Source organism: Macaca thibetana, chromosome 5 (genome assembly GCF_024542745.1).
Source record: "Macaca thibetana thibetana isolate TM-01 chromosome 5, ASM2454274v1, whole genome shotgun sequence".
Classification (NCBI taxonomy): Eukaryota; Metazoa; Chordata; class Mammalia; order Primates; family Cercopithecidae; genus Macaca; species Macaca thibetana.
Genome location: NC_065582.1, coordinates 44,695,734 through 44,722,113, shown reverse-complemented (window position 1 = coordinate 44,722,113; position 26,380 = coordinate 44,695,734). Strand labels below are relative to the sequence as shown.

The window sequence follows — 26,380 nt, the reverse complement described above, 5'->3', positions numbered from 1 at the left end:
TTATCATGGGCTGGAGAGAAGAGGAAATTGGATGGTTATGATTTAATGGGTTCCACACAGGATGATGAAAAGTTCTGAAGATGGAGGTGGTATTGGTTGCACAACACTGAAATGTACTTAAGGACACTGAACTGTACATTTAAAAATGGCTGGCCAGGCACAGTGGCTCACACCTATAATCCCAACACTTTGGGAGGCTGAAGAGGGTAGAGCACCTGAGGTCAGGATTTCGAGACCAGCTGACCAACATGGAGAAACCCCGTCTGTACTAAAAATACAAAATTAGCCGGACGTGGTGGCGCATGCCTATAATCCCAGCTACTTGGGAGGCTAAGGCAGGAGAATCGCTTGAACCCAGGAGGCGGAGGTTGCAGTGAGCCAAGATCATGCCATTGCACTCCAGACTGGGCAACAAGAGCAAAACTCTGTCTCAAAAAATAAAATAAAAAGGCTATAACGGTAAATTTATATTAAATATTTTACTACAAATAAAAAAATCTTTATTATTACTTACCATCTCAACAGAATAAATATTAAATAAATAATTAAATATTGAATTTGATTATTTACCATCTCAACAGAATAAAGAAAAACCATATGATCCGTATGAATAGATACAGAAAAGGCATTTGAGAAAATCCAAAAATTTCTCAGGAAACTGGGAAAAGGGAACTTCATAACCTGATAACCTGAAAGGTTACCTTAGTTTCTTTCTAGAAAGGATGAATAATCCTCATCAGGAAGCTGGAGGTACTACTATGTGAAAAAGAAGATGATTAATATACCCTCAATAAGAGAACTGCAGATGAATCATCCATAGCATTAAGTGAATGTGGTGGCTGATTCTCTGAACCCGCAAAAGCATCCATAAGATAATAGCTTTAAATATATAGCCAGGTACAGAGAACACCAATGCTATATCACCAAGACAGAACTGGCAATTACAGACTTTCCTTCTTTTCTGACCTCTTCTTCGTTCCCATACTAGCAGATCTAACAAATTCAGAAATGTGAAAGGACCAAAAAAAACCAAAAAAAAAACTAGGCAGGGTAAGTGAAGCAAACTACACCCAACTTGCAACAGGCCCAAGTTTAGGGAGAGGAATAAACCTTAAAAGAAACTTTAAAGCAAGATTGAGGCTTTCAGTATTCACTAGAACTGAACACGTCTATTTCTAAAATATATTTTGCCATTTGAAATAAACAGAAAACTGGGTATGTTACCAAAAAATGTGCTATATGCTCCCCACCAAGTCCTCATCCAGAGCAGAGAAAGAGCTTGTTCTAATTTAAAAAGACAATGAGATATAAAATAATGTTACTTTATATATGTTACAATATATGTTCACCTTAACAGATCAGTAATACATATAAATTATTTCTAAAACCTACATGCTCAACTACCTGAGAAACTGCTACATAAATCAAGAGTTGCTTAGTTTCTATGTGAAGAAAAAAACATCTAAGGAACCAAATAGTTTGTTTAACAAAATATAAACTCCAAATTGAACCTCTTTCAAACTTGTTTGTAATACAATTTTTTTCAATAAAGTTCATGAAAACATGGATGAAGATCAAATGGAAGAAAGCTGAATACTGAATTTATATAATAAAGGTAAAAAAGTTAGTTCTCAAGCGCTAAAAAAATCTACCCAATCCTAAATCACAATCCTAAATTATACCAGATGGTTCAGTCACAATCTTTGACAATAAATATTTAACATTTCCTTTTGGTGTTCATAATTCAATATGCAGGTGACTAGGAAAGTCCAATGAATATCTAGTTGAGTCTAATGATTTATAATGTATTCACAAGTATTAATATATTGTGATTAAGCCTAGCATCTATTATGTATTTTTTTTTTTTTTTTTTTTTTAGGAGACAGGGTCTCGCTCTGTCACCCAGGCTGGAGTACAGTGGTATGACAAAAGCTCACTGCAGCTTCAAACTCCTGGCTCAAGCGATCCATGACAGCTTCCTGAGTAGCTGAAACTACAGGTATGTACCACCACACCCAGGTAATTTTTTAAATTTTTTGTAGAAACAGAATCTTGCTTTATCTCCTAGGCTAGTTTTGAACTTCTGGCTTTAAACAATCCTCCTACCTCAGCCTCCCAAAGTGTTGGGATTACAGGCGTGAGCCACTGCACCCAACCTATTATTTTTTAAATGACATGAGCACTTTAATTTTTTCATTTGTTCTACTTTTAAAAATAAGGGGAAAATGCAATAAAGTATTCTATAATTGCACAAATGCTTTTTTACAAAGATACCTAAGCTGCTGAAACTCTAGTGCTACCAGGCAATAGGTCCTGTTGTTCACCTGTTACCTGATACTTTTTAAAAACCTAATATTAATCCAAAGAGATGATCAAGCAAAAGTATAAATTTCACAAAATTATAAAGTTTAAAATTTATCAACAGTGTAATTTGGGGAGGGGGGTAAATAAACTAATTTGTATGATTTGGCTTAAGCAATTTACACCCATACATACATTGGTATTTAAGTATATATAGGATTTTATTAAATTTATAAAGTACTTTCTGTTCAAAGTGCTTTAAATGATAATGGAGTTTATTGCTATCAATGTTTTCATTAAACCCAGGTTTTAGGAAATACAGGTTTTTAAAAAATTTATAATTTATCTTTCATTAGTAAACTATCAAAATTTCTCTTGAAAATGAAGCAAACCAGCATAACTTTTCAATATTTTTCTCAGCATTCTTCTATCCTTTTCTATTTCAATAAATTTCTTTGTGACACAGAAATCATTTTAATGTAATTTAAAAATGTATAATTGTTATTACCATGACAAAAATATCAAGATTACATTTAATAAAATTTGTAGGAATTTTGATGAAGGCAGATCAAACAAAAGCACAAATTTTGCTTTGTTCTTACTCAGCTTAATATTTCAGTATTTATCAGCAAACAGTATTTTAAATCAGCAAACAAGTACATTAATCCATATAATCCATATTAAACTAAATTACTCCCCAATTTTCCTTAAAAAATTATTAACAAATTTTGAAATTCTTCCCAAGAGAATTAGCTCTTTACAAATAGAAAATAATTCACTTTATCTTTCATAAGAGCAAAAAGCTTCTCTATTTTCCATTTAAGCACAAAATTACACACTCAAAGAACATTTCATTTTCTTATTATATTTTTTCCTTCCCCCTTAAGACTTTTTTCTCCTAACTGCCAAGAAAAATTACCTCTCTTTTTGAGGAGGGCAGAGGCCTTTTTCTCTTCATTTATTTATGTAATAGGTAACAGTTTTTAATATATTCTATTCACATTTTTATGAAGATTATTTCTTTGCAATTTCTGCACGGCTGACAGAACAGGAGATTCCTCCAAAGAAAAATCAAGAACTATGAAAATGTTCCAAATTAGATTTTCCATGTATAGGCCCTGTGATACTTAATTGCTAGTGTGTCTATTCTTGAATTTGGAAATACTTCAAACTTTAAATTATGTTCATATTCTAACATTTAAAGCTATTTCACAAAAAAAGTATGCTAAACACATTCAGTAAGTGAAGCATAATGTATTTTAATTAGACCTAATCAGAACCATTAGGACTAAACATGAGCTTAGAGGATCACGTATCTAACCATCACTTATTCCAATAAATACCCAGGTTCAAAACTTTTCTGACAGGTAACAACTATTACTATCAAGCAAATTATCTTTGATCAGTTCCAATTTTTAAAAGTTTTCTTTATACTAAGCCATAACTGGTCTTCGTGCAGCTCTTACCGTTTGGATGAAGTTTTTTCTTATGAGGTGACACATACAAAAAAATCTAATTCCTCCACAAAATATAAATCCTTCAAACTATGGAAAGAAAGCTACCATGTCCCCTAAAGTTTTCGGCAGACCATATGTTCCAAATTTTTTTTTTATTATGGTTTGGCTTCAATCCCCTATTCTGTCTACTATCTTCTGAGCACATCCTAGACCTTCTTTATCAGTGTTAGCAGGGGAAGCTGACACGGAATACAATACACCAGGAGGTCTTCATACATTCTATGGTTACTTTATTGCATCCCAAAATCATACTAGCTTTTTTAGCAATCACATCACGCTGTTAACTGAAACTAAATTCATTGTCAACTAAAACTACTTAAATATCTTTCACACTTCTGGCTTTGTCCTCCTTTCCCATCTTGAGTTTACACTCTTCAAAAGGAAGGAGGAGAAGTGGATTAAATATAGAACTATAACTTTATAATACATTTATTATTTACTATAAAGAGACTAGTACTTAACTGTCATTTTAATTTTAGCAACCATCTTAAGAAATAAAACTTTTATTTAAAAAGAACCTCAGGGTTGATCAGAGCCAAGGTGGCCAACTAGACGCGGCCAGGAAGAGTTTCATTCACCAAGAGACCAGACCATCAAGAAGACAGGCATACTCTGAGCAGACTGTCAGAAGGAAGGCACTGAGAGTGGACACAGGGAGGACCAAGCAGACCCTGGGCTGAAAGGGCAGTAAGCTAGGAACCCTGAATGGGGTTGCTGAGCACCAGGACTCATTTCTGGCCCTGAGCAGCTCCTGGGGAAGGAATTAATTAAATAGGCATGGAGTAGTCCACTCTCACCACGTATCCCCAGAATTCTAGCTGCAGGAGGCCGCATAACCCTCACGGGCATCTGAACTAGCAGGGAGTGCTGCTTGGGAGAGTTAGCAGGCACAGGACCCCAGCCTGTGTGGAGCCCAGAGGGTTGGGCATGGGAATGGCTGCAGTGGAGCACAGCCAGGGATGCCTGTCCCCTAAGGATTGCCATGTACCTCTAGGTGGCTTTGGCCTTTGTTGACTGTTGGACCTGGACAAGATAGGGCTATCTTACCCATGGAATGGGGCCAGTCTGATCTGAGCAACACCTTGTCTGCCAGTCTCTCCCAGGGTCCCTGCTTGGCCATGTCTGATTGCAGCACAGCCTCAGAAGACCTACTGGGGTGCTTCCCGGCGGCCACTGACACAGTTTTTTCACCAACAGACCCCACCTAACCATCAGAAAGCTTTTGCAGATGGGCTGCTGCCAGCATACATCTGCCCATAGACTTCACCTGACTGCTTTGACTGCACCCCTCATTGGAGTGTTGTTGCCAGCAGACTGGGAACACCGTGGCCCCTCCAGTGCAGCAGTTGCTTAAATTGAAGGGCCAGAGAACAAGGTTTTGGGTCTGGTCAAAGGCCCTCTGGATTACAGCATTCAACCCACAAGTGCTGAGCTGAGCCTTGGTATCCTGAAATCATCCAGAAATGAAGCCAGTCAACTAAACCCAACTTGCACCACAGTCAAATCCTCCATGGCATCAAAGAAGATAAAAGCAAAGAAGCTCATCTAACAGACCGCAACTTCAAAGATTAAAGGAACATTTTCCCATACAGATGAGAAAAAAACAGAGCAAGAATTGTGGCAAGTCTAAAAGACAGAGTGTCTTCTCACCTCTAAATGAGCACACTAGTAGCCCAGCAATGGTTCCCAGATTGAAATGACAGAAATGACAGACATTCCTTGGAATTCAGAATTCAGAATCTAGATGGCAATGAAGAACATCAAGATGCAGATGGAAGTTGAAACCCAATCCAAGGAATCTAAGGAATCCAGTAAAATGAATCAAGAGCTGAAACACGAAATAGCTATTTTAAGAAAGAATCAAACTAATCTGATAGAGCTGAAAAACTCACTACAAAGATTTCATAATACATTCATAAGTGTTAACAGCAGAATGGACCAAGCTGAGGAAAGAACCTTAGAGCACAAAGATGGGTTCTTCAAATCAATTCAGTTAGACAAAAATTAAAAAGAATTTTTTTAAAAATGAGCAAAACCTCGGAGAAATAGGAGATTATGTAAAGAGACCAAACCTACAACTCAATAGGGTCCCCGAAAGAGAGGGAGAAACAACAAGCAAATTGGAAAATATATTTGAGGTTATTGTCCATGAAAATTTCCCCAACCTCACTAAAGAGGTTAACATTCAAATTCAGGAAATTCAGAGAACCCCAGAGTACAGAAAAAGTTGGTATTAATCCTACTGAAATGATTGCAAAAAACTGAGAAGGAAGGACTCCTCCCTAACTCATTCTAAGGCCAGCATCACTCTGATACCAAAACCTGGCAAAGACCCAGTAAAAGAAGAAACCTCAGGCCAATATTCTCGATGAACATCGACACAAAAATCCTCAATAACATACTAACAAACTCAATCCAGCAGTGCATCAAAAAAATGCTAATCCACCACAATCAAGGAGGCTTTATTCCTGGGATGTAAGACAGGCTCCACATATGCAAATCAACAAATGTCGTTCATCACATAAACAGAACGAAAAACAAAAACCACATCATCATCTCAAGAGATGCAGAAAAGGCTTTCAATAAAATTCAACATCGCTTCATGTTAAAAATCCTCAATAAACTAGGCATTGAAGGATCATAATTCAAAATAATAAGCGCCATCTATGACAAACCCACAGCCAACATCATACTGAGCAAAAACCGGAAGAAGCATTCCCCTTAAGAACCAGAACAAGACAAGGATGCCCACTCTCACCACTTCTATTTAACATAGTTTTAGAGGTCCTAGCCACAGCAATCAGGCAAGAGAAAAATTAAAAGGCATTCAAATAGGAAGAGAGGAAGTCAAACCATCTCTGTTTGCAGACAATGTAATTCTCTACCTAGAAAACCCCATAGTCTCTGCCCAAAGACTCCTAGATCTGATGAACAACTTCAGCAAAGTTTCAGGATACAAAATCAATATACAAAAATCAATAGCATTTCTATACACCAGTAACATCCAAGCTAAGTGCCAAATCAAGAACACAATTCCACTCAAAACAGCCACAAACAAGAATAAAATACCTGAGAATACAGCTAACTAAGGAAGCAAAAGATCTCTACAAGAATTACAAAACACTGCTGAAGGAAATCAGATATGACACAAACTAATGGAAAAATATCCCATGCTCATGGATAGGAAGAATCAATATTGTTTAAAAAACAAATGGTCATAACTGCCCAAAGCAATTTACAGATTCAATGCTATTCCAATCAAACTACTGACAGTTTTCACAGAATTAGAGAACTATTCTAATATTCATATAGAACCAAAAAAGAGCCTCAATAGCCAAAGCAATACCAAGCAAAAAGAACAAAGCTGGAGACATCACATTACCCAACTTCAAACTATACTTCAAAATAACAGTAGCCAAAAGAGCATCATGGTACTGGTACAAAAACAGACACAGAGACCAATGGAACAGATTAGAGAACCCAGAAATAAAGCTGCATATCTACATCTGATCTTCAACAAAGTTGGCAATAACAAGCAATGGGGAAGGAAGTCCCTATTCAATAAACTGCACAGGGATAACTGGCTAGCCATATGCAGAAGATTGAAATTAGACCCCTCCCTTTCACCATATACAATAATCAAGATTTATAAAAGACCTAAATGTAAAACCAAAAACTATAAAGTCCCAGGTAGAAAACCTAGGAAATACCTAGAAATACCTAGAACATAGGACCTAATAAAGATTTCATGACAAAAACTCCAAAAGCAATTAAAACAAAAATGGAAATTGACAAGTGGGACCTAATTAAACTAAAGAGCTTCAGCACAGCAAAAGAAACTATTAACAGAGTAAACAGATAACCTATAGGATGGGAAAAAATATTTGCAAATTATGCATCTGACAAAAGTCTAATATCCAGAATCTATAAGGAACTTAAATTTACAAGAAAAAAGCAACTCTATTAAAAAATGGGCAAAGGACATGAACAGACATTCCTCAAAAGTAGACATACAGCCAACAAGCATATGAAAAGATGGTCACCCTCACTAATCACTAGAGAAATACAAATCAAAACCACAATGAGATACCATTTCACACACCAGTCGGAATGTTTATTATTAAAAAGTCAAAAAAATAACAGATGCTGGTGAAGTTGTGAAAAAAAGGCAATGCTTATACACTGCTAGTGGGAATGTAAATTAGTTCAGCCATTGTGGAAAGCAGCTTGAAGATTTCTCAAAGAATTTAAAACATTAACTACTATTCAACCAAGCAATCCTATTACTGGTTATATACCCAAAGGGATTTAAATCATTTCACCATAAGACAAATACACACACATGTTCACTGCAGCACTATTCACAATAGCAAAGACATGGAATTCAATCTAGATGCCCATCAACAGTGGACTAGATAAAGAAAATATGGTACATATACACCATGGAACATCACACAATCATAAAGAAGAATGAAATCATGTCCTTTGCAGCAGCATGGATGCAGCTGGAGGCTGGCATCCTAAGACAACACAGAAACAGAAAACCAAATAGTGCATGTCCTCACTTATAAGTGGGAACTAAACATTGAATACATGGCTGGGTGCGGTGGCTCACACCTATAATCCCAGCACTTTGGGAGGCCGAGGCAGGTGGATCACCTGAGGTCAGGAGTTTGAGACCAGCCTGGCCAACATGGTGAAACCTTGTCTCTACTAAAAATACAAAAATTAGCCGGGCGTGATGGCGGGCACCTGTAATCCCAGCTACTTGGGAGGCTGAGGCAGGAGAATCGCTTGAACCTGGGAGGTGGAGGTTGCAGTGAGCAGAGATCGTGCCACTGCACTCCACCTGGGAACCAGAGTGAGACTCCGTCTCAAGAAAAAAAAAAAAAAAAAAAAACACATTGAATACATATAGAGACAAAATAGGGAACAATAGACATGGGTGCCTACTTGAGGTAAAGGAAAGGAAGAAGAGGACCGAAAAACGATCAGGTACTATGCTTACTACCTGCATGACGAGATAATTTGTACACCAAACCCCAGCAAAAGGCAATTTACCCATGTAACAAACCTGCACATGTACTCCCTTAACCTAAAACAGAAGTCAGAAGGAAAATGAATAAATCCTGCCTAACGTCTGCTTTTGTAAGATAAAATTTAATGAGAACAGCTAAATTATGTCATTTATGCACTGTGTAGGGCTGCCTTTGTGCTATAATACTGGAACTGAGCACTGTAGCTGCAAAACAGATGAGATGGCCCACAAAGCCTAAAATATTCACTATCTGGCTTGCTGGAAATTCGCTGATTTGTACTCTAGGACAATAAAAACAAACAACTAAAAATACAATGCTATAGAACGTTAAAATAGATGGTATAAGGCGGGTGCAGTGGCTCATGCCTGTAACCCCAGAACTTTGGGAAGCCAAGGCGGGTGGATCACAAGGTCAGGTGTTCGAGACCAGCCTGACCCACATGGAGAAACCCCATCTCTACTAAAAATACAAAATTAGCTGGGCATGGTGGCACATGCCTGTAATCCCAGCTACTTGGAAGGCTGAGGCAGGAGAATCACTTGAACCTGGGAGGCGGAGGTTGCGTTGAGCTGAGATCACTGCATTGCACTCCAGCCCGGGCAACAAAAGCAAAACTCTAAACTCCATCTCAAAAAAAAAAACAAAACAAAAAAGATGGTATAAATGGAACAAGATAGCCGAGTTAACTGGTTTCCAACTATGTCAATAAATTCAGCCAGGCCCAGTGGTTCAGGCCTGGAACACCAGCATTTTGGGAGGCTGAGGTGGGAGAAATGCTTGAGGCCAGGAGTTTGAGACCAGCCTGGCCAACATAGTGGTCAACTGTCTCTATTTAAAATTTTAAACATTTGATAATAAATACATTCAAAGCATTGACAAACATGTGGCTGTTTTCCTTTCCCCTCAAAAAGCATTTTCAAAAAGGAAAATGTCCTGAAAGGTTCTAAGTTAAATTTTTTTTTTCCAAATAAAAGTAAAAATTTGAGAAGTTGTATGAATATTCCACAGTTAAAAAACTTACAATCACCACTCAGGGTTTACTTAATATGATACATCAAGGCACTGTATTGGGCCACAAGCAAAACGTATTTTACTGGAAGTACCTTCAAAAAATAAATTATATTGAAAAGTATATTTGAGAAACATCTACATAAAAGGAACTATGCAACATACCATAAGAAAATTCATAAAAAATAAGACAGAGTAAATTTGAAATGCTAATGATCTAACCGAACAGAAAAATAATCTCTAAGACTTCAGAGTTTAAAAAGTGTATTTCATTGTAATCTCTATCTTTAGTTTTTATGTAAATAAAATAGATTTCTTTGTCTATAACCTACACTAGATGAAAAATTTGAAAATGTATTACCTGAACTGGATGTTCACTAAATGAGGCTGGGAACCATCTGATTGCCAGTAAGTTTCTAGATTGTCGTCTCGTAACTGATCCACTCCAAATCCTAAAAACATCAAAAGTGTCAATAAATGCCCGTGAAAAAGCAAGAACTATACATGAAAAATATAAAATTAACATATGTATTTGTCCAGAAATTTTGATAAACAGAACGGTCAGAAATATTAAATTTATTTTTTATTTTATTTATTTTGTAGACAGGGTCTTGCTGTGTTGCCCAGGCTGGCCTTGAGCCCCCAGCCTCAAGTGATCCTCCTGCCTTGGCCTCCCAAAGTGCAGGGATTACAGGCATAAGCCATAGCACCCAGCTGTGAAATTTAAATTAACCACAATTCTTCTACCCTTTTATTCAGAGCTCAACTCTGAGAGAAATATCACTTGCACATACAAAGCCTATATTAGGATCGAGTTATTTTGTTGTCACCTTTTTAAAAAACATTTTCTAGGAGATATTATTTTTTTTTTCTGAGATGGAGTTTCACTCTTGTTGCCCAGGCTGGAATGCAATGGCACAATCTCGGCTCATCACAACCTCCACCTCCCAGGTTCAAGTGATTCTCCTGCCTCAGGCTGCCAAGTAGCTGGGATTACAGGCATGTGCCACCATGGCCAACTAATTTCATATTTTTAGTAGAGAAGGTGCTTCTCCATGTTGGTCAGGTTGGTCTCGAACCCCCAACTTCAGGTGATCCGCCCGCCTTAGCTTCCCAAAGTGCTGGGATTACAGGCGTCAGTCACCACGTACAGTTGGATATATTTTAAAGAATATATGTATTCAAACTCAGTTTCTTATGCTTTTGCAAGCTGATAGTAAGAATGACTAAGCACAAAATCCTCAAAAAATCAACACATTCTGTTAAGTTCAATATGCCATACTTACTGAGACAAGAAAAAGGATGACTTAGAAATATTTTCAAAAGGCATATATATTTTGAAACCAAATGCTTCTGATTAAAATTCTGATTACTCAAAATTAAATTTACCCAGAATCCCATATTCTCCAGCCATTCTAGATAAATGAAGTTGTACAATCCTGTGATTTTTCCTGATTAAAACCACAATAATTCATACTAATTCTAGAAATGAACCTGATTTAATGGTAAAATGCATACTCTTCAATAAGAGAAATAAGTTTAATTTACAATTCAATTTTACACTAAGTAATATATTCATTATGGAACAAATACAAAAGGAACAGGACACAGTGAAAAGTCACTATCTACCACCTCATTCTCCTCTCCAAATATAATTAATGTTCTCAGTTTATTGCATGCCCTTCCACAGATACTATATGCATATACAAGCAATCATATATGTATTCTTTTTATTCCCCTTTATTTACACAAATGATAGCATATAATAAATAGCTCTGTATGTTGGTGTTTTATCTGGAGATTTTTTTCCATATGAATATTTATTTCATATCAATAAATTCATAATAATAACAAACACTGACATCACATTAACTATGTGCCATGCACATTCTAAACATTTTATATATGTTAAATAATCTAATATTTATTAGCTCACATAACTCGACATAAACAGCTTCCATATTTTTTAAGGTTGTATAGTCCACCACTGTCTGGAAATATCATAATTATCTCACCACACCTCTGCAGAACATTTAAGCTGTTTCCAATGTTTTGCTATTACAAATAATACTGTAAAAAATACCTATCTGTCTATATTCTTTAAATATATGTTATTTCTAGAGAACAGATTTCTAGGAATAGAATCCTGGGTCATTTGAATATTTAATTTGATAAATATTGCCAAATTGTCCTCCAAAATATTTCCTCACCAAAAATGTAAAAGAATTCCCTCTGAATGGCTAGTAAAAGTTGGTATGTTCTGAAATTAATACACTAGATTTTGATGACTTTGTATGATAAAAACTTTAAATATATATTTAATGTTTTTACATTGATTATATGTTGAAGTGATATTTTGAACATATTGAGAAAAATAGAATAACTGCACTTTTATAAAATTTTTTTAATGTGGTTGCTAGATAATTTTAAATTACATACGTGGTTTGTGTTACATTTCTGTTGGAAAGCACTGCTCTGCAACCATGCAAAAATGCAGTTAATCTTTTAAATATTTACTCACCTGATAGATAAAAAAACTGTATTTCACATTTATTAATATTTGTATTTTCATGCTTATTCATATCTTCAATAAACTTTGGTCTTTTAATTATTCACAACACTTTTTACTATTACAGATCTTTTCTTTTTTCTTTTTGAGACAGGGTCTTGCTCTGACACACAGGCTGGAATGCAGTAGCACCACCAAAACTCACTGCAGCCATGACCTGCTGGGTTTACGCAATCCTCCCACCTCAGTCATCTGGGTAGCTGGGACCACAGGCATGTGCCACCACACTCAGTCACTATTATGGATATTAACACTATGTCTGTTCCACATAATCCAAACATGAATGGATGTGTATCTTAACTTTGCATCTGCTGCCTTTATTGCGCATACTAGTGGATAAAAGAAGTTTATCCAGAGAAAATGAGTTTTGCATTGAATTTCAAAGTACTAGTTAGCTAGATAAAGAGGTAGAATGGTAAGATTCAAGGGCATTCAGCAAAGAGATAAGCATGTAATGTCACGAATCAAGAAAAATAGCATATATGGAAAACAGCGGGTCCTTTGAGAGCTAAGGCTATATACTGGTGTGAAGCAGGAAATGAGCCAGACATATGAAAGGAGCCAGATCACACAGACCAGGGGTGTTTAATCTTTTGGCTTCCCTGGGCCACACTGGAAGAAGAACTCTCTTGGGCCACACATAAAATACACTAACACTAACAATAGCAGATGAGCTAAAAAAAAAAAAAAAAAAGAATTCATAATATTTTAAGAGAGTTTACTAATTTGGTCCACATTCAAAGCCGTCCTGGGCCATGTACATCGATAAAATGTAAAAATTGGGCTATTACTTGTTCCATAACTCTTAAATATGCACTGTCCAATATGGTAGCCACTAGCCACATGTGGCTATTTGAAATATAACAAATCCAAATTGAGATGTGCTATAAGCGTAAAATAACACGCTGATTTGAAGATTAGGACAAAATGTAAAATATGTCATTAGTAATAATATTTCAGTTATACTAGATTAAAAAATATTATTACAATTAATTTCACCTATTTTTTAGCCCTTTTAAACGTAGCTACTATAAAATTCCACATGAAACTTGTATATATATTTCACATTACATGTTCTATTGGACAGTGATGCTTCAAATCATGCTTTGTTCTTTATACAATATTGCTAAAGCTAATCCAGAATACTGAGTTATGCAAGTTACAAGATAAAAAGCTGTTTTGCCAGCCTGTGCAACATAGTGAGACACTGTCTATACAAAAAATAAAAAACTTAGTCAGGTGTGATGACACTCATGTGACTGAGGCAGGGGGATCACTTGAGTCCTGGAGTTCAAGGCTGTAGTGAGCCATGACTGTACGACTGCACTCTAGCCTGGGCAACAGTGCAAGAACCCGACCAAAAAAAAAAAAAAAAAAAAAAAAACTTTTACCTCCAATATAAAGAGTTACAGATCTTAACTCTCTTTTTCTTTTTAGTACTGGTTTATTAGTTCCCTAATAAAGGACAACTAAATCACAATTCTTCCTTAAAAGCTCCACAGTTTAATGTTCTATTGATTAAAATGGTTTTTTTTTTCCACTGATTTTATTTTAGCTACCTCAGCCAGGTTTTTTTTCTCCTTCATTTCACAACTTTATTATGCATGTGCTCAAAGAGGTTCATAAAACAATATTTGTTCTTTAAATGCTAAAAACATTAAACAAAAATCTGAATAATTTATTCAGGATAAGTGATGTCCTATAATTCAAAACTGATCATTTAAAATTTGTCTCTAAGTTACTGCTTAGAAAGTATCATAGTACAACTAAGCAGGTCTAATATCTTCAAGTACTGATTAGTCTAAATCTTTATGCCTAAAATACTAAGTGTGATCACCAACTTTTGCTTCCTCGATATGCCTTACAAACAGAACCTCTTACAAACATCTGCTTATGTGCCAATGCCATGTCTCAACCTCTTTTCCAAAGCTTCCCACTCAGTATTGCATCTGAATTCTTTTTTTTTTTTCCTTTTTTTTTTTAAGATGGAGTCTAGCTCTGTCACCCAGACTGCAGTGCAGTGGCATGATCTCGGCTCACTGCAACCTCCACCTCCTGGGTTCAAGCAATTCCCAGAAGTGACTGTTGCAGGTAGCTGAAGCTCACCTTTGCAAGGGGGCAGAGCTTCAAAAAATAAAAGTCTAAAATATGAAGGTCGCAAGAGTGAAGACTTGCTCAGCCTCCCCCAGAGTAGCTGGGATTACAGGCACCGGCCAACACACCCTGCTAATTTTTGTATTTTTAGTGCAGATGGGGTTTCACCATGTTGGCCAGGCTGGTCTCAAACTCCTGACCTCAAGTGATCCACCCGCCTCAGTCTCCCAAAGTGTTGGGATTACAGGCATGAGTCATTGTGTCTGGCCCTGAATTGTTTTAATTTAAACAAAAGAACTAAAACAAAGACATATCAATGATAACTACTTTAACAGGTATCAGGAAAATCCACACAAATAACAATATTACACAGAAAAAAAAACTGTTATATGATGTACTGGTTCTCTAACGCAGTGGTTCGTACAGTGTCGTTCCTAAACCAACAGCATCATTATCACCTGGGAACTTGTAAGGAATTCTAGATATACATCAGAAACTTTGAGAGCTCAGCCCTTTTGAGAGTTTATGTCTTAATAAATCCTCTAGGTGATTCTGATGCATGCTAAAATGTTAGAATTACTCTTCAAAGGCAAGGTTTCTCAATCATGGCACTACTGATATTTTGGACTAAATAATTCTTTGTTTGGTACAGGGGGTGTCCTGTGCATTGAAAGGTATTTAGCTGTATCCCTGGGCTCTACCCACTAGATGTCAATAGAAACACTCCCCCAACTCCCCAACTCCCCCCACCCTTATGTCCCCAGTTATCACAACAATCAAAAATATCTCCAGACTTTGTACCCTGGAGGGTAAAAGCATCCCCTGGTGAGAACAATTGCCCTAAAGAAAAGAAAATCAGTATTCATCTATGGTTACCGTTATTGTTTGGTAAATATTAATGCTTCTCTCCCCACTCTTCATGGGAGGGATATGATTCTGCACTCCAGTCAATATTGGGGCTAAATTATGACTTACTTCAGTCAATACACTGTGACACAAGCAGAGGTTGTAAATGTGCTTGCAAAGTCTGGCCTGGTCTTCTGAATGCTCTGCACTCCACTAAGAGAATATGCCTGGACAAATGGAGCAGATCTGAACCTGACTGACAGCCTAAAGCCAAGCCATCACCAAAGCACAAAGTAAATTCGGTTGATCATGCCACTGAGAGACTAGGGTTGTTTGTTAAGCAGCATTAGTGCAGTGAGAGCACTAATACAACACCACTAGAGATATATTTGAGCAGCCCAGCTTAGACTGCCTTTATGAATCAAACAGTCACTTTCCTTTCAAGCATATCTATTGACACAACTACTTTCACATTCGCTAAGGAGCTTTTTTTTCTTTTTCTTTTTTTTTTTTTTTTGAGACAGGGTCTCGCTCTGTTGCCCTGGCTGGAGTACAGTAGTACGATCACAGCTCACTGCAGCCTCAACCTCCTCTGCTAGGGGGCTATTTTAACTGAGACAAATGTCTTAACTTTGAAGACCTAAAGATAGATAACAAATGGTCTCTGTAGAGAAGTTCATCTATATCCTGCACTAGACCTACACTGTGGCTATATACATTTAAACTAAGTAAAATTAAAAATTTGGTTCCTCAGTAACAGTAGTAACATTTGACATGTTCAAAAGTTTCATGTAGCTAATGGTTACCTCATTGCATGGTGCACTAAGTTCTAATGGACAGCACTGATAGATTTAAGCAGATAAATTATAATATGAAGTATTAGAGCCACAATAAAGAGATGAGGCCAGGTGCAATGGTTCATGCCTATAATCCCAGCATTTTGGGAGGCTGAGGCGGGCAGATCACTTGAGGTCAAGAGTTTGAGACCAGCCTGGCCAACATGGTGAAACCCTGTCTCCACCAAAAATATAAAAAATTAGCTGGGTGTGGTGGTACACACCTGTAATTTTAGCTACCTGGGAGGCTAAGGCAGGAAAATCACTTGAACCTTGGAGGTGGAGGTTGCAGTGAGCAGAGATCGCACCACTGCACTCCAGCATGGGCGACAGAGGGAGACTCCATCTCAAAGAACAAAAATAAAAGAGAGATGAAGAATTAACTAACTTTCTGAAACACTTGTTTCCTCTTGACTTCTATCCATGATTTCCCACTCTCCTGGTTTTCCTCCTAGTTCGCTAGCCACTTCTTAGTATCCCTTGTTGACACCTCTTCCACTATTCTGCCAGATCTCTTTATCTTGAAGTGTCCCAAAGCTTTATTCTTTCCTCTAAATTCTCTCCCTCGGTGAGTTAGTCCAGTTCCCTCAGAATATCATCGCCACACTGATGACCTTCAAATTTATATCTCCAACCCAGAACTTCAAGCAGAGTTCCCAGCTTCTACAGTCAATTGCTTACTAAACACTTCAACTAGAAAAATAATTAGGCATCTCAAAATTAACATATATAAATCAAATTATTTATTTTTTGACCCAATATCTATTTACTCTCTCCTCTCCCTCCTTCTTTTTCAACTCAGGAAACAGTATGAGTTGTTCTGCCAGAAAGGTCACTCTGAAGGTTTCCTCCAATGAATCATAACTATTCCACCTCTAAAAATATATCCCAAAGCCATCATTTCTTTCCATTTAAGTCTAGTCCAAATAAACATAATCTCTAACATAAATTACTGTAATATCATTTCCTCCATTGGTCTCCACCATTATGCCACTACCAACATTATCCATAGTGGACACACTGACTTTTTTAAAATTCTGTATCAGATCATCTTCCTCTTCTGCTTAACACCTCCAGTGGTTTCCCTTTGTACTTAATATCAATACTCTTTTTCAGGGCCTACAAGAGTTCATATAATCTGGCCCATATCTAATTACATTTCCAATCTAATCTACCATTTCTCCTCCTTACTCACTACTCTCCAACCCTTATAGCCTTCTTTCTGAACCTCTAAAATGCCAAATCAACTAACTTAGAGCCTTTGAACTAACTTCCTGGTGTCAAGAAAGTTCTTCTCTGAAATCTTTGCACAATAAATTCTTCTTAACATTCATGTTTCTGTGCAAATTTCACTTATAAAAGAGGCCTCCCATAATCCCACAATCTAATGTAGCCTCCCACTTAAGTTATTTTCTATTATACTGTTGTCTTATTTTCCGCAAACCAAATATCACTATTCAACTCAGAAATCCTTTAACTTGAAGGCCCATAATTGTCAGTTATAGCATGAACTTCAGTAAAAATTTAGTGAGTTTTTAAGAAAAACGGAACTTACAATATCCCATTATCCTTCTCAAAATTAACTCACTCTCTTCATAAAAACCAGGGAACAAATAGCATATAAGTCCTGTAAGATGTTCACAAAATACAGCCATACTGAATCCCTTATTTGTATCAAATATAGTTAAGCATAGCAGATGTACCTATTTTTCCCCTAAATTTGTTTTTCAACATTGGATGAATTTGGTGCTTATGAAATGATTAAATTATTTTAAAAGACCCTATTATGTGGTAGCAGTCATAACACAAATTTGTTCTTTTGGTTTTCCAGTCTCTTAGGCAGAGACTTAACAACTGTGCTGAATTGTAAGATTGTTTTGTGGTGTGTGTTCAACTAAGCTGAATCTACTAAACACATTCCAACTTTAATCAGAATGAAATATTGAACCATTATTTCCAAAGATACAAAAAGATTTCTGCAAAGCCATGTGCCACCTACCATCCTGTAGCAGGCAAGTAAATTTGTACCTCCCAAAGGCTGATATTAACATTTTGAAAATTTCTTAAAATTCTCCTTTATATCACTTCCTATCTGCTTTTACTGCATGTCTCCTGATTTCCTTTATACCTCTAATCTTGCCTCACTTCAATCTATCCTCCACACTTCTCAAATATGAACGAACACTGATTGTTTTACTCCATTACTTACCTTTTCAACTGCTCATATTATCTATACAGTAAAGTATGAACTGTTTAATAAAGCCCTCTATAATCAGGCATCTACCTAACTATATAGCTTCACATATGCCATTCCCCTATGTTCTAGTCTCATTTAATAAAAGAAATTCATTGAATAAGCCATGTTTTGTTTAAGCTGTATACCTCTGCACATATTATCATTTCTTGGCATCCAACAAGGATTGGTACCAGGACTTCTGTGGTTAACAAAATCCATTGATGCACAAGTCCCTCATTTAAAATGGCTCCTCTTGTATACTTTAAATCATCTCTAGATTACTTATAATACCTAATATAATGTAAATATGTAAAAAGTTGTACTGTGTTGTTTTTCTATTTGTGTTATTTTTGTTGTTGTATTGTTATTTTTTGTGGGTTTTTTCCAACTATTTTCAATCTTCAGTTAGTTGAATCCATGAAATTAGAACCTACAGATATGGAAGGCTAACTGTCCCATTTCCCTTGCTTTTATCTCCTTAGTAAAATCCTATTCTTGCTTCATCATACAGAATAAGCATCATCTCCATGAAGACTTCCATGATCCTTTCAAGCAAAGTAAATCACTTTCTTATTTGGGCTACTTCCACACTGAGCCCATACTTAGTGAAAAGCAGTATTGTGTAGTGGAGTCTGTCTTGAATTCCAGAATTTCCTGCTTATCATGTGATCTTTGTCAAACTACTTAATCTTTCTGTACTCGAGTTTCCTCATTTGGAAAATGGTAAATAAATAGTACAACTTCACTGGGTGCGGTGGCTCATGCCTATAATCCCAGCACTTTGGGAGGCCGAGGTGGGTGGATCACAAGGTCAGGAGATCATCCTGGCTAACACAGTGAAACCCCGTCTCTACTAAAAATACAAAAAATTAGCGACAGCGGGGTGGCGGGCACCTGTAGTCCCAGTTACTTGGGATGCTGAGGCAGGAGAATGGCATGAACCCGGGAGGCGGAGCTTGCAGTGAACCGACATCATGCCACTGTACTCCAGCCTGGGTGACAGAGCGAGACTCCATCTCAAAAAAAAAAAAAAAAAAGAAATAGTACAACTTCATATAACTTTTGAAAACTTTACTGAGATAATTGGTTATTTTATGCATGTAAAGTTCTTAGAACAGAACCTATCACTTAGTAAGCACTAAATCAAAGTTATTAATTATTACATTGTATAGTAATAGTTTAAAGCTATACTTCCTCCACTAAATTGTGAAGTCCTTGACAGTAAGGGATTGTGTCTTTTTTGTCTTTCAATCTCTAACAAATTTGAGTTACAAATCTCAGCACCATCTGCTGACTTAAACTGAAAAATATCTGACCCTAGAGAAGCAAAGATCGAGTAACCACTTTCTCATGCAGCTTCCTGTTTATAAAGAGTAGTCATTCTTAATATGTGAAGTGCTAATCATATAATGATATTTCACTGATGGACTCAAAGCTCAAAGTCACGTGAAGTAAGACATATGACATTGTACTAATAAACTTCATGAATTTCATACTCAACACATTTTTAAGTGATCCTGCCACTCCTGTAGTAGCAGTAACTATCTCTTCTGCACCTCCAAGATGTCAAAGCAGTGGGGCATCTTCAGGGAACTGGTGACATGTATTGCTCTCTTCAAACCAGTGACTGGTGCCATATTGTGTTAGTAATGAGGTATGAATCAGTGCTAGTTTACCAAAGAAGGTAAACTTTACCAAAGGAGTTCAACTAGCACTGATTCGTATCTCATTACTGACACAATATGGCCCCAGTCTAGTTATACTATTAGATAAAACAGTGAAAGATGTTCAATTTAAGCATATTTATAGGAATATTTGATATGATAATGGATATTAAGGAATTCCAAAGCAACCTAAAAGGAAGCTGGAAAAGCTTTTAAAAAATGCGGGGAGGGGAAAATCACCCTACAGTATTCCATAGTGTATATGTACCACATTTTCTTTATTCAGTCTTTTGGGCATTTGGGTTGATTCCACATCTTTGCTATTGTGAATAGTACTGCAATGAACATACATGTGCATGTACCTTTGTAATAGAATAATTTATATTCTTTTAGGTATATACCCAGTAATGGGATTGCTGAGTCAAATGGTATTTCTGGTTCTACATCTTTGAGGACTCGCCACACTGTCTTCCACAATGGCTGAACCAATTTACATTCCCACCAACAGTGTAAACACGTGGAGTACTATCCAGCCACAAAAAGGAATGAGATAATGTCCTTTGCAGGGACATGGATGGAGCTGGAAGCCATTATCCTGAGCAAACTAACACAGGAATAGAAAACCAAACATCACATGTTCTCCCTTATAAGTGGGAGCTAAACAATGAGAACACATGGACACAGGGAGGGGAACATCACACACTACAGCCTGTCGGGATGGAGTTGGGGGAGGGAGAACATTAGGAAAAATAGCTAATGCATGCTGGGCTTAATACGTAGGTGATAAGTTGATAGATGCAGCAAATCACCATGGGACACATTTACTTATGTCACAAATCCGTACATCCTATACGTGTACCCCAGAACTTAAGCTTAAAATTTAAATTAAAAAAAATCAGTTCCCTCCAAACAACAAGAAAAAGCTGGATAAACTACAAACTCCTATAAGACAGCCTGAAATCCAAGAATGGGGCAGCCCCCATTCCCAGGAGAAAAAAGATTACAGATTGTCCCAACTGTGGTAGAGCATAGGAGGAAGGAACAGAGACCAAATAAACACATAAGAAGAAATCAGGTATAACTTTCATCATTTGACAAAGACCAAATGCAGGCCAGCATAACAATACAGCAACACTGATAGCCCCAAACACAAGGCAAATTCACACTGACTCTCAGACTCTTTTGCAAGGGTGCTCACTTTACACATAAAGATTGGGAGAGGGCAAGAGACTAAAGAGCCTAAGTCAGTGGTACAGGTACAGAGGAGGCGACTGACCACCACTGAAGGAAAGCAAAAAGTTCTACCCTCCTTCCAAACCCTTCTCTCCCACAGAACAAAGGACTTAAGCTGCTGTAGGAGGAGAATCAACCCTGTTGGCTCCAGGACACAAATAAACATCCATCCTTGCTGAAAGATAAGTAAAAGAAAAAACCCTCTACACCTGAGAGAGGGGCAAACAACAGTTCTTTCTCAAAGTGAGGCAGAAAACTCTCTTCCACAAAAGACCAACCACAGATACAAGGCTGTCATGAATAGGAGGGGCCAAATTGCTGAGGCCAGGCACATACGGCCTACCTAAGACTGCTGCTGCACTAGGAAAACAGAGAACTACCCTGCCTCTCATACCCTGAACTGAGTAACAAAACACAGTATTCTACAGCTGTACGTAGGGCAAGAGCATGGCGAGAGGCACCCTCTGTAGCACAAGTGTGCGCCAGAGCACAGGAAAACTGGAGTGGAACTATTACACAGAAAAATAAGAAAATGTCTCTGGCACAATGGTCCCACAATAAGCACAGGGCATCTTTTTTTTTTTTTTTTTTTGAGACGGAGTCTCGCTCTGTCACCCAGGCTGGAGTGCAGTGGCCGGATCTCAGCTCACTGCAAGCTCCGCCTCCCGGGTTTACGCCATTCTCCGGCCTCAGCCTCCTGAGTAGCTGGGACTACAGGCGCCCGCCACCTCGCCCGGCTAGTTTTTTGTATTTTTTAGTAAAGACGGGGTTTCACCGGGTTAGCCAAGATGGTCTCGATCTCCTGACCTCGTGATCCGCCCGTCTCGGCCTCCCAAAGTGCTGGGATTACAGGCTTGAGCCACCGCACCCGGCATCTTTAGAGGAATTTGAAGCCTGTGAGACACTGAAGGTAACCATAGCAAAACAAAACTCAAACTCAGCTCAATTCCTAACTAATGCAAATACCACAATAAAGGACAAATGATAGAAAAAAGGCATCCATTTCAAGGTGTAAATACTATTTATCTCAGTATCTACTAATCTGCACATAAAAAAAAGACAAACAAAAAGAAAAACAGAATTATCATAAATAGAAACAGACCCAGAGATGACCCAGTTGTTGGAACTATCAGACAAGAATCTTAAATAATGATAACTATAACTAAGATGTTCAAAAAAAAAAACCTAGAAAGGTAGATGAACTGTGTTAACAGACAGGAATTTCAACAGAGATGAAAACTCTAAGAGTCAAACGGAAGAGCTACAAATAAAAAATATAATATCACAGATGAAAAATTTCTTAGGCAGAATTATCAGTATATTCAATAAAGCCAAAGACAAATGCAGCAGATTTGAAAACAGGCCAATGGAGTACCCAAAAGCTGTGGGATAATACCAAATGGTCTAGCATACGTATAATTAGATTCCCAGATTCTAATAGAGAAGGAATAGGACAAAAGAAATAATTGAAGAAATAATAGACACAATGTCTTCTACAACCTAGTCTCAAAAGTCATATACCATCAGTTTTGCCTTATTCTACTGGTCCCAGAGACCAATCCTGATACAATCTGGAAGAGGCCCACAGAAGGGCATGAATAACGGAAGGCAAGAATAACTGGGGACCATTCTGAAAGCTAGCTACTACAAATCTGGTGAATGGATGAACAAACGGGTACACCCATATGGTGGAACAGTAATCAACAATAAAAAGGAACAAACTACAGATATGTGCAACAGCAAAACTCACAAATGAATTATATTAAATGAAAGATGCTAGAACCAATAAGCTACATACAATATGATTACATTTATACTGGCATTCTGGGAAAGGTGAAACCAAAGGGACCCAAAACAGATTAGAGGTGTCAGGGGCTTGGAAAGGCCCAGAAGACTGACCATAAAAAGACATGAGGGAATTTTGTGGGATGATGGCAATGTTATATATTTGATTATAATGCTGCTTATATGACTGTACATGTCTGTAAAATTCATAGAACTGTACACCTAAAAAGGACAAGTTTTAGAGTATGTAAATTATACCTCAATAAAGTACTCATAAAAAGCGAGAAAAGGGAATCTTGAGGGGAAACAGAAGAGGCTTGGTTGAGAGGATGGATACAGCAGTCATAATGTGTAAAAAGTTTCTGAAAGAAAGACGACTACTAAACTAATAACATTATAAAGTTCCTCAAGCTAAAGAAATTTCTCCAAGCTTGAGTCTGCAGATGAAAACTGCCTATCAAATTACGGTTTACAACGGTGAGAAAAGATATTCTGGCAAATGCCATGAACTCAACAATAAAGAGAAAAACCTTAGATGCTTCCAGAAAAAAACAAGTTACTTAGGAAAAAAAAAACAGAGGTAGGCATAGGCCTTTCTACCCACAACATGCCAAAAGAAGATAGTGAAATAGCATTCATAAGTTTTTGAGAGAAAAGGACAGCCACCCAAGAATTCTATCCCAATGAAGACTAAAAGGAAAGTATTCTGACATATGTTATCACTCACTTATCCAATTGAGAGAAATGCCAAAAAAAAAAAAAACACTAAATAACAACTGAATCATAGCAGAGAGAGAGGAGGAAAAGAGGAGACCTTATGACATATGTAGTTAAATCTAACAAGCGATTAGTAAAGAAAAAAAAACAAAATCCAGTGCATCAGAATTAAAATAAAGCATCTAAACAAAAGGAATATTAAAATCAGACTAGTGTACTGTAGTATCTTTATCTGCAGTTTCACTTTCCGCAGTTTCAGTTACCCTTGGTCAATCATGGTTCAAAACATTAAAAGGAAAATTCCAGAAATAAATAATTGGTAAGTTTTAAACTGTGCACTAAGTAGTGTGAAGCAATTTCTCACCATCCTGCTCCATCCCACCTAAGACATAAATCATGACTTTGTCCAGCATATCCACCCCTTTGTCCAGCATATCTACCACTTTGTCCAGCATATCCACACTGTATATACTACTTGACCATTAGTCATCAACATCATCTGCTCCTGACATCCAATCATCAATATCATCATGGCTTGATGATCCAGAATCATCAGAAGCAAATGCTCCTCCTTCTGAAGTATTGTCAGAAGGTTAATAGTAGCCTAACGCTACACCACAACACCTATATTATTCACCTTGCTCGCTCCCATCACATAGACATTTTACTTCTCACCTCATCACAGGAGGAAGGGTACAATACAATACAATATTTTGAGAGCAAGAGACCACTTTCACAAAACTTTTATTACTTTATTACTTCTATTGTTATAACTGTTCTATTTTGTTATTAGTTATTACTGTTAATCTCTTACTGTGCCTAATTTAAAAATTACTCTTTATCACAGATATTTATGTATAGGAAAAAACACAGTATTAATATAGAAAGGGTTCAGTACTATCCATGGTTTTAGGCATCCACTAGGAGTCCTGGAATGTATCCCCTGGGATAAGGGGAGATGATTGTACAAGGAAACTGCAAGTGACTATTTCTAACAGCTTTTTTGTTTGTTTTTACCTGGTTTGCAAGATGAGAGTGACCAAACAGCTTGTGACCCAATTTCCCGTACTGTTCCAGTCCTTTCCAACTGCTTAGGGTCAGCACCAGGAGGTGTCTTGTTTGGTGTGGTCATTTTTAAAATATTCTATGCAGAAAAAAAGAATGCACATATTATATCAGGAATTGAGCATCTTTCTACATAAAGGTTTTTATCAATAAAAACTTAATGGAACTCATATACCCTGATATTAATCATTTATTCTGAAGAATGCAGTTAATATAATTAAATTACTGTAATTTAAATCTCAGGGGCTGGGCATGGTGGCTCACACCTGTAATTCCAACACTTTGGGAGGCTGAGACAGGAGGATCATGTGAGCCCAGGAGTTAAAGACCAGCCTGGGCAACATGGCAAGATCCCACCTCTATTTTTAAATAAATAAAAATCTTAGGAATTCAGGTTTTGTTTCATATGACCAGATATGCAAAGCAGTGAGTTATAGTAGTCAAAAGAGCACAGAATCAAAGTTTTGGCTTCAGTATCTCCTTTAATTAGCCTAGACTTTGAGTAGGTCTGGGTTTTATTTCCTCTCCTATCAAAGAGGTTCACTTGATGATTTTTAACTCTACAATGCTATGCAGTTCTATACTTCTATGACTGAAAATTCAAATGACTTTTAGCCCTAGAAAAGTCAGACTGAAATACTCTTATTCTAGGAATATATAAATATTGATCCTCATTTTATTTACTTAATTTCTTTTTTTTAGAGACAGGATCTAGCTATGCTACCCAGGCTGGTCTTGAACACCTTGCTTCAAGCGATCCTCCCATCTCAGCCTCCCAAGTAGCTGGGACTACAGATGTGATCCCACCGCCCCCCTAAGATCCTCATTTTAAATATTCATTGAGTGATGCAGAGAACAGTCATACCTGCCCTCTAACTGTCAAAGTTTTATTTAACGCCCAGCCCGGTGGCTAACACCTGTAATCCCAGCAGGTTGGAGGCCAAGGCAGGTGGATTGCTTGAGCCCAGGAGTTCGAGACCAGCCTGGGCAACATGGTGAAACCTTGTCTCTAAAAAAATTCCAAAATATCAGCCTGGTGTGGCGGCACACACCTGTAGTCCCAGAGGGGCTGAGGCAGGAAGATCACCTGAGCCGGGAGGCGGAGGTTGCAGTGAGCCGAGATCGTGCCACTGCACTCCAGCCTGGGTAACAGAGCAAGACTCTGTCCCCCCCACCCCCCAAAAAAAAAGAAAAAGAAAAAATGTTAAAAGTTCACTTACATATGCTCTTACCACAGAAGATAAGGTCAAGAAAATGGCTTCAAGATTTTGAAGTGAATAAGTGGCCCATTCTAAAAAGGATGACCTCATCTTTCACATCTTTTGTTAATTTTAGTAAGTCTACTCATACGTGAAAAAACACTTCAATATTGGATCGTGAACAATATGTAAAACTGCTTTGGTAGCGCAGTCACTGCTACTGAACATTGTTATATACGCTATTCAAAATAGGTGCAATAGTTCTGACACC

The 26,380-nt window shown here is 37.3% G+C and overlaps 1 protein-coding gene across 4 annotated transcripts in view; it reads right to left on the bottom strand.

Moving 5' to 3' along the window:
* The window catches only part of ANAPC10 (anaphase promoting complex subunit 10), a 120,528-nt gene that overhangs the window by 93,403 nt on the left and 745 nt on the right, over positions 1 to 26,380 (bottom strand). For all 4 annotated transcript variants that reach the window (XM_050791787.1, XM_050791788.1, XM_050791786.1 and 1 more), the window contains exons 2-3: positions 24,863 to 24,989; positions 10,227 to 10,317 (exon numbers count right to left, since the gene is read on the bottom strand). In XM_050791787.1, coding sequence (XP_050647744.1) covers positions 10,227 to 10,317; positions 24,863 to 24,977 — 206 coding nt within the window. In that variant the 5' untranslated portion in view covers positions 24,978 to 24,989. The remainder of the gene's footprint in view (positions 1 to 10,226; positions 10,318 to 24,862; positions 24,990 to 26,380) is intronic.